This window comes from Schistocerca nitens, chromosome 2, assembly GCF_023898315.1.
Source record: "Schistocerca nitens isolate TAMUIC-IGC-003100 chromosome 2, iqSchNite1.1, whole genome shotgun sequence".
NCBI classification, from domain to species: Eukaryota; Metazoa; Arthropoda; class Insecta; order Orthoptera; family Acrididae; genus Schistocerca; species Schistocerca nitens.
The window spans coordinates 632,645,519-632,662,020 of NC_064615.1; the positions used below are offsets into that span (position 1 = coordinate 632,645,519).

The 16,502-nt window shown below is 40.3% G+C and overlaps 1 protein-coding gene across 2 annotated transcripts in view; it reads right to left on the reverse strand.

Annotated features, from left to right (window-relative positions):
- Positions 1–16,502, reverse strand: part of LOC126236744 (thyroid receptor-interacting protein 11-like) — a 462,638-nt gene that overhangs the window by 416,908 nt on the left and 29,228 nt on the right. For both annotated transcript variants that reach the window (XM_049946279.1, XM_049946278.1), the window contains exon 2: positions 4,977–5,056. In XM_049946279.1, the coding sequence (XP_049802236.1) occupies positions 4,977–5,056 (80 nt within the window). The remainder of the gene's footprint in view (positions 1–4,976; positions 5,057–16,502) is intronic.

Genomic DNA, 16,502 nt, shown 5'->3' on the forward strand with positions numbered 1-16,502 from the left:
AATCTAAAATAACTCCAGCAAAATGCCGGCACAATTCCTTTGAAAGGTCAGGGCCAAATTCCTTCTCCATCTTTGAAACAGCCTAAGCTTGCGCTCCATCTCTAATGACCTTACTGTTGACTGGATGGTAAATCCTAATCTCACTTTCTTCTTTTTTTAAATTACACAGAAAATAGCAATACATTTTTAAAATTTATTTGTGTCAGTATTTTGTCAGTGAGGTCAAACAGCACTTTTACAAAGAAAAGCAATCCTGGATGAAATCAATCTAAGAACTGTTGACAAGTTATTATTTGGAAAACAGGTCCATGCTGTAGGCCACACAGCTAAAATAATTTTTAAAAATAAAAATTTGAAGAAGTGATACAGATCTGTAATTAAAATTAGAAATTTCTAAATACATCTGTTCAACCAAAAAAAAAAAAAAAAAAAAAAAAATCAATAGTGCTCCTGTTACACAAACATAATTATTTTTTACAATCTTCATCATTAATTCTACAAGAACTCAGAATCCATGTGTTAGCTTAACATTGCTCTTCATAATGTTTTTTTAGACAAATCATGTTCAGCAGAGACTGAAAGAAGAGCTTGAGAATTCATCAGTTGCTTATACATAAAAATCTGTGGCATTTATCGGACAAGTTACTAGTGTTCATGCACATCAGCAGTCATTTCTCTTAGAGGGAACTTTCAATATTGGATTGGCAGCTGGTGGAATACTATGACAGAGGAAGAGTATGTATGTACTGTGGAATCACTGACAACATGCAGTTAGGAGTATCATGATTCAATCTTGCACATATGAACTTCCCACTCTACATAAACAATTAAGTACAAGTACTGCAAATGTTCAGCCTGTCATCAATTCTCTCTGATGGTCCAGAGTGTGACAACTATACCTCCATATTCTTTTCAACTTATTATGAAAGGAACTTACAGGATATACTACTTACTGCAACAAATGCTATAGTATTGCTGCGTACTTCAAACTATCTGCTACGATTATTGTTTGTCTTGTAACAGAGCACAAACAGCTCGAGTTTATTTATTGGAGGACATCTCTTCAGCTCTTGCTTGGAATGAGTTGTAAAATTCAAGGTAGCTCTATACCAGAACAGTGGGACTGAGATTTCAATTTTTTACATCACATTTAAGTGCACAGTATATTACCATTGCATCATTTTACTTGGTGTTAAATTGACTGGTTGGTTGTACGACTACTTTACCCCTTTCTTCCCACTAGAAAGTGTTTCTACAGTCAAAATATTCTTTGTGATAACAGGTCCAACAGCTGCAATGAAAGTAAAGCAGTTCACAAGTCTGGGAATTTATTTGAACACTACAATGCTTTTTTGAAAACAGTCCTAAAGGAAAATCTTGCCCTACTCTGACCTGTAGATCAATCCATCATTCAATGATGTAAGAATCTACAACTTCACATGTAATTTATCTAAAAACAAAGATGATGTGACTTACCAAACGAAAGCGCTGGCAGGTTGATAGACACACAAACAAACACAAACATACACACAAAATTCAAGCTTTCGCAACCAATGGTTGCTTCATCAGGAAAGAGCGAAGGAGAGGGAAAGACGAAAGGATGTGGGTTTTAAGGGAGAGGGTAAGGAGTCATCCCAATCCCGGGAGCGGAAAGACTTACCTTAGGGGGAAAAAAGGACAGGTATACACACACACACACACACACACACACACACACACACACACACACACACACACAAGCAGACATTTGTAAAGGCAAAAAGTTTGGGCAGAGATGACAGTCGAGGCGGAAGTACAGAGGCAAAGATGTTGTTGAAAGACAGGTGAGGTATGAGCGGCGGCAACTTGAAATTAGCGGAGGTTGAGGCCTGGCGGATAACGAGAAGAGAGGATATACTGAAGGGCAAGTTCCCATCTCCGGAGTTCTGACAGGCTGGTGTTAGTGGGAAGTATCCAGATAACCCGGACGGTGTAACACTGTGCCAAGATGTGCTGGCCGTGCACCAAGGCATGTTTAGCCACAGGGTGATCCTCATTACCAACAAACACTGTCTGCCTGTGTCCATTCATGTGAATGGACAGTTTGTTGCTGGTCATTCCCACATAGAATGCGTCACAGTGTAGGCAGGTCAGTTGGTAAATCACGTGGGTGCTTTCACACGTGGCTCTGCCTTTGATCGTGCACACCTTCCGGGTTACAGGACTGGAGTAGGTGGTGGTGGGAGGGTGCATGGGACAGGTTTTACACCGGGGGCGGTTACAAGGGTAGGAGCCAGAGGGTAGGGAAGGTGGTTTGGGGATTTCATGGGGATGAACTAAGAGGTTACGAAGGTTAGGTGGACGGCGGAAAGACACTCTTGGTGGAGTGGGGAGGATTTCATGAAGGATGGATCTCATTTCAGGGCAGGATTTGAGGAAGTCGTATCCCTGCTGGAGAGCCACATTCAGAGTCTGATCCAGTCCCGGAAAGTATCCTGTCACAAGTGGGGCACTTTTGGGGTTCTTCTGTGGGAAGTTCTGGGTTTGAGGGGATGAGGAAGTGGCTCTGGTTATTTGCTTCTGTACCAGGTCGGGAGGGTAGTTGCGGGATGCGAAAGCTGTTTTCAGGTTGTTGGTGTAATGGTTCAGGGATTCCGGACTGAAGCAGATTCGTTTGCCACGAAGACCTAGGCTGTAGGGAAGGAACCGTTTGATGTGGAATGGGTGGCAGCTGTCATAATGGAGGTACTGTTGCTTGTTGGTGGGTTTGATGTGGACGGACGTGTGATTATGTATAATTTGAGATACAAAGTAAGCATAAGTATTTAAATGCACAAAATGTTAAAAGATGTAGAAGTCAAATTTACCACAAAAACTTCTAGAAGCAGCTGGGTTTACATCATCATGCATAAGCATTCTTCATTTATAATTAACTAACTCATCTACTGACAGCACAAAAACTTTATAAATCATTATGAATTATTTAAATATGTCAGATATTTTTGAAACAGAAGTGGAAGCACAGAAGTAATTAATATGTACAGATTTATAGCTTATCCCTGATGTTATTCAATCTGTATATTGAGGAAGCAGTAAGGGAAACAAAAGAGCAAATTAAAAGGGAATTAAAATTCAGGGAAAGAAATAAAACATTGAAGTTTGCCAAATTGGCTGTAATTCTGGCAGAGATTACAAAGAACTTCAAAGACCAGATGAATGGTGTGGATAGTGTCTCGGAAAGAGGTTATAAGCTGAATACCAACAAAAGTAAATTAAGAGTAACAGAACATAATCAAATTAAATCAGGCAGTGCCACGGGACTGAAATTAGGAAATAACACACTATAAGTAATAGTGGAGTTTTACTATTTGGGCAGCAAAATAACTGACAATGATTGAAGCATACAGTAAATTAAATTCAGACTGCCAATAGAAAAAAAAGAATGTTACTGAAAATGAGAAACGTGTTAACACTGAATATAAATTTAGGTGTTAGGAAGTCTTTCTTGATGGTATTCATCTGTAGTGTGCCTTGTACAGAAGTGAAACTTGGGCAATGAACAGTTCAAACAAGAACAGAATTGAAGGTTTTGAAATGTGGTGCTACAGAAGAATGGTGGAAAATTAGATGTGTAGATCAGACAACTAATGAAGAACTGCAGAATCATAGATACAATGCTTGTCTACAGTAAGTGGGTTCAAACTGAATGTATTATACATATTCTGTCTACATTAACTATTGCAGTTTATAATGCTGTACACACAACTTACAACTTCTCAGGGAGCAGGGGTGTCAGTGGAATTCTGATAACTCCAGAACAGTACAGATGGTTTCCTGCTGTTGTCAGCCTTAACTGAAAAATTTTATAGTGTGCCATAGCAATGTAGCACTGTAGTAAGCATTGTGAATGCAATGTTGTTTCCAATGTGCCTCTTGCTTCTAGAGGAGGACACAGGCCTCACTTCCCCCACAACTCTCTTCTCCCACCCAACTCCTTCAACACAGTAGCCCATGCATTATCAGCAATTGTGTGCTTATGCTCCCAACATATCCAATGAAGTGTTATATTGTATTGCATTAATTTCTGTTAGTAACAGAGAATTCCCAAGGGAAAGCAACTGGAGGATCAGGTGTTAAATCCTTAAACAAGTGCAGCTGGTAGAGGTGGAAGACAAAGCCAGAGACCAGCAATGATTAACTATCATCTGCAGTACATATTTCCTTTGTTGTGACTGATTGACCTCATTTTTGCTGTGCATTTTTTAATGTGTTCTTTTATAATTTATGCAGTGTGCTCATTTTTTCCTTTTACAGTGTGGTTATTTCTTCTGTCTTTCTGCTTCTGGACTTAAAGGACCATTAATGCAATAAATTATTATGAAGACAAATCTCCAGCTGGTACAACCAAAACAGTGTGAAATTAGCAAGTTAACACTTGCAAATAACATACAAAAACCCTGCAGAGTACAAGCATCCCCAACTGTTCCCTGTCTACAGGAGAAATCTATTTTTAAATTTTTTGTTGTAAAGCAGAGAAAATGCTAACACTGAATATAAATTTAAATGCTAGGAAGCATTTTCTGACAGTGTGGATGATAAACAGTACAGATGAGAAGAAAATACAAGCTTGTGAACTGTAGTGGTGCAGAATAATGCTCAAGAACAGGCGGATAGGTCACATAATTAATAAAGAGGTACAGTATCAAAATGGGGAGAAAATAACTTGATGACACATCTTGACTAAAGAAAGAGAAAGGTTCACAGGAGGTGTCAAGTAATAGACAGTTTGGTAATAAACACCAAATTGTGAGTGGGGGGTGGGTGGAGAAGGGGGGGTGCGAGGGGGGACAAGGGGCGATCTAATGTGAGGGAATTATGGAGGGAAGCCAGTGCTTGAATACACTAAGTGTTTTGAAAAGGATATAGGGTGCGGATAGCTATGCCATTAAATATCAGTCTGTGGGTTGTTGATTACAAAAATGTTAATAGTGGCATACCTCCAGGTTTTGAGCCTCACACAATGCTTCCAATTCGTCACACTTTTGTTTCGACTCCAGCAATGCTGGCGTTCGTTCATCTGAAAATCACGAAAAGAATGTGCATTAAAATCATACAATCATAACTTTCAAATTTTAATTATTTTTGACACAGTATCCAAGGAACAACAACAGTTGATATTAAAATTAATCTTAAAACATCTCAAATGTATTTTTTATTTGATAACTAATCTCAGGTGTTCATCTATCTACAAACCAATTTAATATCCACTATGATGCAGATCATCATTGGTAGTACCGGTGAAGTGATACCATCTAGCACAAGTCATTATACTGTGCCAAACAACCAATATAATTTCTAGCTACATGACTGCAAAGTATATACAAAGAACAAAGGCAATTAGAGGTCAGCGTTCTTTCAGCAACAAAGTGATTAGACATAGTACAAGTCTGAACAGAGAATGAACAAAACTAGATACTAAATACAGTATTATTTGAATGCAATAGTGTGTGAAAGCTTTTGAAGATTGAGTCACATGAATTATGTTACAACTTCTAATTTAGCTTTCTCAATTATACACGCACTGCACGTAGTCTATTTACCATTCATTCTTAGGAAAACACAAGCTGCAGCAGAAAAAACTGAAATCACACAGGAAAGGCAAGTTATTTGTTGTGGCATAGTGATATTGTGCCTCATTTTCATTGTATTCTGTGAACCCATAGATGAGGTGCTAATCAACAACAATGCCATCTCACCAGTGTGAGGGGAGGGTGCTTTGGAGGCAAAGATGGCTGAAGACCCTGAGGAGATGCTTCCTTTCAGGAACATTCAGGTGTTGGATCATCTGACTGTGAATTGAATCAGAGCCTGAGGCTATGTTACGGGCCGAGTCAAGAGCCTGAAGTAATTCCCAACAGTGAAGACTCACTATAGGGTTCAGCTTCGTGAGGAGTGACGCACAAGGGGACGTCTTTGGCTTATCGCTTCTGCAGTAGAAAGGTATCCAGATAGGAAGAGGACACTGAGCAAAGTGTGTTGAATGTGTTCTGGAAGAATTGATGAACTGGTAGAAAGATGACCCTGTAGGACAAGACCTGGAACAGCTGTTGAAGTTGGCAGCTCATAACACCACAGAGCCTGGTCCACACCTGAGATGATGAGGCACTCTCAACATTCCTTCTTAACACATTTGAATAGACAGTGAGCCTTAGCACTAAGTCGCTTAAAAGTGATAATGTTGGCCTGCGAAGGATGTCGTTTGAATCATTGAAGGACTCATCAGCTATCATGAATAGCTATTGTAATGTCTTTAGTCCACCATGGCACCATTTGATATTTGTGGGGCAGGGGGGGAGGGAGCTGTAGAAAGGGGAATAGTAGTTCCGGGGACATGGATGATTGCATTTGAGATGCCTTGCAAAACTTCATCAATATAAGCCCACAGAGAGGAGGTGAATGTAACAGCAGGGACATGCAAAGGCCAGTCGTCTCTGTGAGGTGCCCAACAGGGTATTTGGTCCACCTGACAGTGGCAAGGAAACACCAGGATCACCTAAAAGTGGTCACTGTCACAAAAGTTGTTGTGAGCAATGTAGCAGAGCCACAAGATTAGAGGAAGAGATAGAGTGATAGCTCAAACAGTGCCACAGGTGGCACTGAAGTGGGTAGGAAAACCATTATTGAGGAGACACAGATCATGGTCTGTGAGATGCTGGTCAATTAGAAGGCCCCTATCATACAAAGTGGTACTCCCCAACAAGGGTTGGTGTTCACTGAAGTCCCCAAGCAGGAGAAGAGGAGGGGAAGGCAGGTGGGAAACTATTGGATTAAAATGTGGCCAATTCAACATAAGTAACTGGCCTGCTGGAGGTAGGTAAACATTGCAAATGGTAATTGCTGATGCTGCTTGCACCTGCACCACTATTGCCTCCAACAAGGTACAAAGGGAATTCATTCACTGACAAAGCATAGACCCCTCCAGATGCCCTCTCAGGGCCAGCACGGTTCCAACAGAATGTGCGATAACCGCAGAGCATTGGAGACTGGTCATCAGGGAAGTGTGTTTCTTGGAGAGCAAATGCAAATCACAAAGTAGAGGAAATAAGGTGGTGCATTTCCAGCAGGTGACTGTAGAACCCATTAGACTTCCACTGACTGATAACGTAACTGGTGGCCAGGGTAGGTGTGAAGGGGACAGGAGGACTGATCATGTAGCAGTATCACTGCCTGTCACCAGTGGGCACAGAACCACATCCATAAACATTGGTGCAGAATTGCACTGCGTGTGGAAATCCGGTGCTTCTAGGACCACCAGAGGAGTCTTGTTCCCCCTTCTTCTTCTTCTTCTTCTTCTTCTTCTTCTTTTTCCTTCATAACCTTTGGTGGGCATGGTTCTTTCAACGGGCTATCTGCACTGAGTGTAGGAACAGTTGAAGAGCAGACAGTGCTGGTGCCCACAGGCTGTGGCTCCTTCAGTCACTGTTTAGTATCGGACCTCTGGTCCAGGGGTTGCCGGATAGAGGGATCCCAAGAAGGAGCCCTGTCAATGGTAGACACCAAAGAAGGAAAAAAGTTCTGCAACTGGGTGCAGGAAGTGCTTCCCAATGAAAGTACTGAAGAAACCATGGGAGGGGACAGTGGTGGGAGATATGATTTGGGGAAGGTAGAGGTAGGGGAGGGAGGGGTGGCAATGGTCATGATTTTAGTGTAATGGCCGTCACATCCACACAATGCAAGTGTTCATATTTCTTCCGTGCCTTAGTATGTAACAGGTATTACTGGATCTTCTGTTCTTTCTTGAAAATTGCGCACATTCGCGAACAAGGGGGGTGATGTTCTGCGCAGTTGACTCACAAAGGTGGACGCTCCAAAGGACTACCTTCATGGAGTGATGGTCCACAGTTGCTGCATTCTGGATCTGCCATGCAGCAAAATGATACATATAGCCAAAGTGTAAACATCTGAAGCACCTCGTAGGTGGTGGGACATACAATTTCACATAACAGCTGTACACTATGACCTTAACTTTCTTCAGAAGGACGTTCCCTTCAAAGGCTAAGATAAATGTGCTTGTATCAGTGCAATTATCCTTGGGTCCTTTTCGTACACATCTGATGTATGCTTTGCCGCTGGAGGTTAGCCTGCAGCTCCTCATCATTTTGGAGTGTAAAATCTATCTGAAAGAAAATTCCTTGGGCCATGTTAAAATTTTATGCGGGGACATGGTTACAGGTATGTCACGTATCTGATGAACTGTATATTGAGCATTAGAGGAAGTTTTAACTAATAACAAACCATTCTGATGAACTGTATGTTGGGCATTAGAGGTTGTTTTAACTACTAATAAACCATTTTCCATTGTCCCCCAGAGACTCAACTTCGTGAAATTTGTCTTCAATGTTTTTGACAAAAAGTAATGGTTTCACTGAAGTAAAAGTATCCCAATCAATTCGAATACATACCAAGTAACATGTGAAGTGTTTTGCACCCAGACATCTGGCTTGTCCCTCTGCCCTCAATACAGCTAGGAGAGAAACATCATGAGGTCATATCTCTCTGCGTTACAATCTGAATAAAGCGCTGGACCCTTGCAGCCACCAGTGGAAGTAAGTTTAATTCACTTCACGAGTGACTCTTCCACCATGATACCACCTTCTCCGAATGGGGACTCCTGCCTTGCGTGTCTCCCAGCAACAAGAATGGTTACCTGGCCATCAAACATTGTCTGAAGTCCCCATGTCCAGGCCACGATGGGCACAATTCCTTAGCTTGCACAGTTTCCAGCTCTGACACCAATAGTGCAGTCCTTGTGTGATCAGGAGGTTACCACCACACAGGAACTTGATGATCTCCTCTCACCCCCCCCCCCCCCCCCCCCCCCCACACACACACACACAATGGAATGGCTGCTGGGTTTCTTGGGATAGCACTTTTGCAAGAAAGGACAAATGCAGAGAGAGAGAGGCACAAAAGATGGAATATACACCACACTGGATGACTTCCCTTGGATGATTCACAATTATTTAAAATTTGGAAAAGGAATAGCAAGTTAAACTCAACAGGGGGAATATATAGTTAAGAATGAAAAGATGTAGAATGCCAGAAGGGAAGAAAATGAGAAATGTGGTACAGAATCACAACCAGATCCAAGCAGAATTGGCACTAAGAAGACTATCTAGTAGAAATGCAGAGAGTAAAAAAGAAAAGTCAAAGAATAGACATGCGGCAAGGAAAGGGAAGTAATGCTACAAGGTCTGGGGCTCTGTGGTGTCCTCACAAAAGAGATGTGGGCCCCCACTGGGGAGTACACTTTTTTTTTTTTTGGTCAAATTTTGTCATACATTTCTTTATTCCCTCATTTAGCAATGAAAAAAATCACCTTTCAAAAATTTAATGTAATTGGATGTATAAAAAATCCACTCACCAATCGCCAGCAGGAGAACACAAATATATAGGTATTAAAAGTTGCAAGATTTCAGAGGCAATGACTCCCTCTTCCGGCAGAAGAGTTGAAGGGGGAAAGGAAGAGGTATGAAGGAAAAGGACTGGTGAGGTTTAGGAATGGGAGACGTCAGAAAAGTCACCCAGAATCCCATGTCAAGTGACAAGGCTACATTCCAAATAGATATCTTCAAAAAGGAGTTCAATATAATGAAAAGGATAATTGCTACTCATCATATGGTGAAGATGCTGCAACTCAACATCTCTGTAAATCTACATTCATACTCTGAAAGCCACTGTACAGTGCGTGGCAGAGGGTATCCCTTACCACAACTGGTTGCTTCCTTTCCTGTTTCACTCACAGATAGAGCAAGGGAAAAACGACTGTCTATATGTGTCCATAAGAGCCCCAATTTCTTGTATCTTATCTTTATGGTGCCTACGTGAAATGTATGTTGGCAGCAGTAGGATCATTCTGAAGTCAGCTTCAAATGACACTTCTCTAAACTTTCTCTTGTAGTGTTCTTGGAAATGAATCCCTCCAGAGATTTCCATTTGAGCTCCTGAAGCACATCCATAACAGTTGCATGCTGATCGAACCTTCCAGTTACAAATTTAGCAGCTTGCCTCTGAATAGCTTTGATGTCTTCCTTCAATCCAACTTGATGCAGATCTCAAACACTCGAGCAGTACTCAAGAATAGGTCACACTAGCCTTCTATTGGAGATCTCCTTTACAGATGAACCACACTTTCCTAAAATTGTCCCAATAAACGGAAGTCGACGATTTGCCTTCCCTACCACAATCCTCACAGGCTTGCTCCATTTCATATCACATTGCATTGTTATGCCCAGATATTTAAATAATGTGACTGTGTCAAGCAGGACACTACTGAGGCTGTATCTGAGCATTACAGGTTTGTTTTTCCTACTCATCTGCATTAACTTACATTTTTCTACATTAAGAGCCAGCTGCCATTCATCAACCCAACTAGAAATTTTGTCTTAGTTATCTTGTACTAACCCACAGTCACTTATCTTTGACCCCTTCCTGTATGCCACAGCAACACCAGTGAGCAACTGCAGACTGCTGCCCAACTTGTCTGCCAGGTCATTTATGTATATAGAAAATAGCAACAGTCCTGTCACACTTCCCTGGAGCACTCCTGGTATTACTCCTGTCTCCAATTAACATTCACCATCGAGGACAATATACTAGGTTCTATTACTTAAGAAGTCTTCGAGCCAGTCACATATCTCAGAGACTGTTCCATATGCAAGAACCTTCATTAACAGTCTGCAGTGGGGTATCATGTTAAATGCTTTTCAGAAATCTAGAAATATAGTAGCTGCCCGTTGCTCTTCATCCATACTTTGTAGTATATCATGTGAGAAGAGAGCAAGCTGGGTTTCGCATGAGCGATGGTTTCTAGGGCTTTGCTGATTCGTGGACAAGAGCTTTTCAGCCTCTAGGAAATTTACTATATTCAAAATCAGAATATGGTCAACAACTCTGCAGCAAACTGATGTTAAGGATATTGGTCTGTAAATTTGGTTGTCCATTCTTTTACCCTTCTTATATACGGGAGTCATCTGTGCTTTTTTCAGTTGCTTGGCACTTTGCACTGAGAGATTTGGATAAATGCAAACTAAGTAAAAGGGCAATGACATAGAGTACTCTTGGAAAACTAAATTGGGATTCCATGCGGACCTGGTGACTTATTTGTTTTCAACTCTTTCAGTTGTCTCTCTATGCCAGGGATGCTTATTACTATATCATGCATATGGGACTCTGTGCAGTGGTCAAATGGCGGTACATTTGTATGATTCTCTGTGGGAATGATTTCTTAAAACTTCGACCTTCCTTTTGCTATCTTCTACTGCCAAACCAGAGAGGTTGACGAATGACTGGATGGAAGCCCTACACATGCTTAGGGATTTTACATAGGACCAGAATCTTTTCGGGTTCTCCTCCAAATCTTTAGCCAATGCATTACAGTGGTAGCTGTTGTATGCTTCATGCATAGATCTTTTCACAGATGCACGAATCTCTACTAATCTTTGTGTGTCATGATTTGTGCATCCTCTTTTGAACCAAGAGTGCAACAGCCTTTGCTTCCTCAGCATTTTCAAAATTTTGTTATTAAACCAGGGTGTGGCTTTTCACCCTTCATCCACTTACTAGTCACATACTTGTCTAGATCATGATTTACAACCTATTTAAACTTTTCCCATAATTCCTCTATGGGCGTCATTCTGGAATTAAATGATTGCAGCTCATTGTCTAAGTGAGATGCTAACAACTGCTTATCTGCTGTCAGAACCACTCTAGTAGCCTCTTGACTAATTTATTAACTTATGTAAACATTGTCGCTATGATGACATCATGATCACTTATCCTCATCCCTATACTAATGCCATCAATAAGGTGCAGCCTGTTTGTAACTACAAGGCCCAAGATACTTCCATTGTGTGTGGGCTGCCAAACTAGCTGCTCAAGACAGATTTCAGAAAACATGTTCAAAAGTACTTCACAAGACTGTCTGTCTGTACCCCTGCAGTGAATCCATACATATCCCAGTCTATACTCGGTAAGTTAAAGTCAGCACGAACTACTAGTGCACTACCAAAGGAAATTTAAAGTATACCAAAATTCCACATATTCAAAAAAGAACTTAAAAAATGCTAATTAGCAAGAGCTTTTATAGTGTCAAGGAATACTTAAATCACCAGCAGTCAATATACAGTAGCTTATTTCCTTCATCATAATGGCCCAAAATGCTCATTGAAAACTAAATTGTATTCATCTATTATTCTAATTTAGCATATTATGAATGTTGTTATCCATATGGCTTCATATGTGATAATATTTTATTTATGGACATATAATTGTAAATCTTTTCATGTCCTATTTTCTATGTAAGGCAATGTATGACAAATCCTATATCATTTTTATAATGATGAGATACAAGAATACTAAGTAACTAAATAAATAGTATTGCATGGTCTCAATAGACTTTCTTTGAATGACTCTAGAACTATCACAGTGAAGTTGAGTGGTCGGTAAAAATATCCAACAATTAACTTGGTTTCACCTAGAGCTGATATGTACAACTAGACAACTTCACTATTACACTCCATTTCAGCCTCAGTAGAGATAATATTTTTGTCGGCTAGCATCCAATTTGTCTTTCCGATAAACATTCCAAGACTCACTAAATATCTCAGATCCTTTTACTTTGGGTTTTCACCAGCTCTCAGCCCCAAGAATAATTGGAGATTGAGAACTTTTCTGGAGGGCAGTAAATTTGGGACTTTGTTATGAATACTTTGGCAATTTAATGATAACATTTTTACAGTCAACCTGTCTTTACTCTGAATGTGGTCTGATTCCCCTATATGTGTATTGATGGTGAGTGTTCATGAGATTACCTCTAACTACCACCTAGCCTCAAAAACCCCCATGTGCACTCCACATGTACTCTACTACCTGAGTAGCTGCTTCCTTTATGCAGTGCACCCCTGACCTGACAAACAGCTGACAAACATTGTTATTATTCTGTTCACTGTTGGGGCCTTTTTATTTACTTATTTATTTATAAGTCTAGTACCGTTGGACCAAACTGAGGAGCAAACCTCCAAGGTCATGGAACATGTCAGCACATGAAATTACAACATAAAAGTAATAACTGATAAAAAACAAAATGTTTATGAATCCAAAAAAAGTCAACCCATAAGTTTAAGTAAACGCAATCAACAATAGCTTGATTTTTCAAGGAACTGCTCAACAGAATAGAAGGAGTGACCCATGAGGAAACGTCAGTTTCGATTTGAAAGCGCATGGATTACTGCTAAGATTTTTGAATTCTTGTGGCACCTTACTGAAAATGGATGCAGCAGTATACTGCACACCTTTCTGCACAAGAGTTAAGGAAGTGCGATCCAAATGCAGATTGGATTTCTGCCGAGTATTAACTGGGTGAAAGCTGCTAATTCTTGGGAATAAGCTGATATTGTTAACAAGAAACAACAGGAAAGAATATATATACTGAGAGGCCAATTTCAAAATACCCAGACTAGTGAACAGGTGTCGCAAACTTACACCACTTATTGCGTGAATCGCCCGTTTATGAGCCAAAAATATCCTTTTAGAATGGGAAGAGTTACCCCAAAATATAATACCATAGGACATAAGTGAATGAAAATAAGCAAGGTAGATTAATTTTCATGTCAAACAATCACTTTTTGCTTTTGTATGCAGCTCTTTATGTAATACACCAACATTTTTGCGATTTTGAGAAAACACTCGTATACAAAGTGAACTATGAGTTATGCCTACAGTGAAAGTATGGAAGGTACCCACCAACTAATGAAGAAAAATGAAAAAAGTCTGGCCAATTATTTCAGGTAACCAAAAAGATTAAATTAATGTCTCATGCAACGGGAGAATACTGCCACTGGAGGTTATAGTGTTTGGATCACAAGCCTGAATATATGAGACTAAGTATTTTAAAAAAAATTCAACTTAATGGAATCTGTAGACTTGCAAAGTGCTTATTTATATCTTCTAATCTCTGTACTCCCAATACAGTGTAGAAGGCTTAGGAAAGTTGAAAGGGGATGGAGTGAAAGAAGCTGTAGTTTGTCATATGGCATTTATGGCAATGTCATAGGAATAAGAAGACAGATATGTCAATTCAGCAGCAGTTTGAAGAAAGCCAGAACATGTAATGAATATTAACAAGTAGCAAGTGCAGCCAGAGTCCTTTGACATGCAATCTCAAAACTATCACTATTATTTTCCATACAACTGAAAACTCCTGCTGGGTCTGGGTCCTAAAGTCTTCAACTAGCATTTTACCCTCAATTCATAATTTTTTTCTTGTGTTACCAGACAACATCAAAAATTATTAATTCAGAGAGCATTCTTATGAGCCTGAATGAAACGTGTCTGACAGCAGAATAAAGTTTTGTCTCACAAAAACTACACTCTCTCAGTTAAGAACAAAGTCAATAGTGGGTGCCTACTATAAGGTGGAAGAATTGGGATGTTTGCTGATACATGATCAACACAGCTTTTAAATAGTTCTAGGCTGTATTCTGTATGAATTCTAGAAACATGGAATCTGCATGTTGCCCTTCATCCACACTCACAGTATATCATATGAGGAAAGTTTCGCATGAGTGATGCTTTCTAAAACTATGCTGATTCATGGACATAAGCTTCCCAGTCTCAAGAAAATTTATTATATTTGAAATGAGAATATGTTCAAAGATTCTGCAGCAAACTGATGTTAGAGATATGGGCCTGTAATTTTTTGGGTCCATTCTTTTGCTCTTCTTATATACCGGAGTCACCTGCACTTTTTTCCAGGCACTTGGGATTTTGTGGATTCATGCTAAATGCAAGCTTAGGTAAGGGGCCAATGCCACAGAGTACTCTTTGAAAAACTGAATTGGGATTCCATCCTGACCTGCTGGCTTATTTGTTTCTAATTCCTTTGAGTTGTTTCTCTATACTAGGGATGCTAATTACAATGTCGTCCATACAAGAGTCTGTTCGATGGTCAAACAACAGTACATTTGTACAATTCTCCAACTTGAACGATTTCTTGAATGTGAAATTTAAAACTTCAGACTTTGTTTTGCTATCTTCAACTGTCACACCAGACTAGTCAACATGGAATTGAACCTGCTTAGCAATTTTACATAGGGCCCGAATTTTCTCCGCCAGGTCTTTTGCTCAGGTATGACAGTGGCGGTAGTTGTATGCTTTGCACATAGATATTTCACAGATGTACGAATCTCTACTAACCTTTGCTTGCTATCATGTTTACATTCTCTTTTGAACTTACAAGTGCAACAGACTCTGCTTCCTCAGCATTTTTCAAACCTCTTTAAACCACGATGGGTCTTTCCCATTCTTAATCCACTTACTAGGCACATACATCTCCAGACCATGATTTACAATCTGCTTAAACTTTGTCCACAATTCTTCTGCATCCATCTTGCTGGAACTAAGTGACATCAATTCACTGTCTAAGTGTGATGCTAATAACTGGCTTATCTGCTTTTTCTAGCAGAAACACTCTGCTACCCTACTTAACTGATTTCTTGAAATAGCTAAAAGGTCTAAAATATTTACATTGCTTGTGGGCTGCCAAACCAGTAGCTCAAGACAGTTTTCCCAAAGCACATTCAAAACTACTTTGCGAGACTGTGTCTGTACCTCTGCAAGGAAACTATAGACATCCCAATCTATATTTTGTAGGTTAAAATCGCCAACTAGCATTGCATGATCTGGATATTTACGTGCTACTGACCGTAGACTTTCATTGAATAACTCTACAACTGTACAATAGAATCTGGTGGCCGGTAAAAAAATCCAACAATTAACTTGGTTTCATCATGACCTTTTACATGTGACCACGTAACTTCACTGTAGCACTCAACTTTGACCTCAATAGAGACAACACTTTGTCAACCCCAATGAACACTCCCCCCCACCTATGGTCTCTTATCTGTCTTTCCAATTCACACCACTCCATGACTTGCTAAATACATCAAAGCTCTCCACTTCAGGTTTCAGCCAGCTCTTGGTCCCAAGTAACTGGAATCGAGTGAGACTGGAGTCCACTGGCCGTCGTCGTCAACAGATAATTGCTGGTACAATGCAGACATACACAATAGGGATGACTGACAATGCAGACCACACTGCAAAATACCAAGACTAGAGAGCAAAACCAAATCAGATACCAAGACATAGCAACTACCAGCAACCAGAGCAACGATGAATAGACAAATGATCACGAGTGATGTCAGGACACGACGGTGGTCTGAGACCCTGGGCTGCCAGAATTATAGGACCACCATGAGCATTGATAGGGCAGCGGAGCAGGCATGGCCTGCCGACAGCACTGTGGCAGTGACAGCAGTGCTCACAGATTATAGACACAACACCTAGCAGCTGTTGTCTACATCCCTGTCTTCTGGCGGGCTGTCAGAATTATCTTTACCCTGAACTCTTGCTGCATATCAACCACTGAATGTTCATTGGCGTTGCACAAACTACTGACTAGCCTA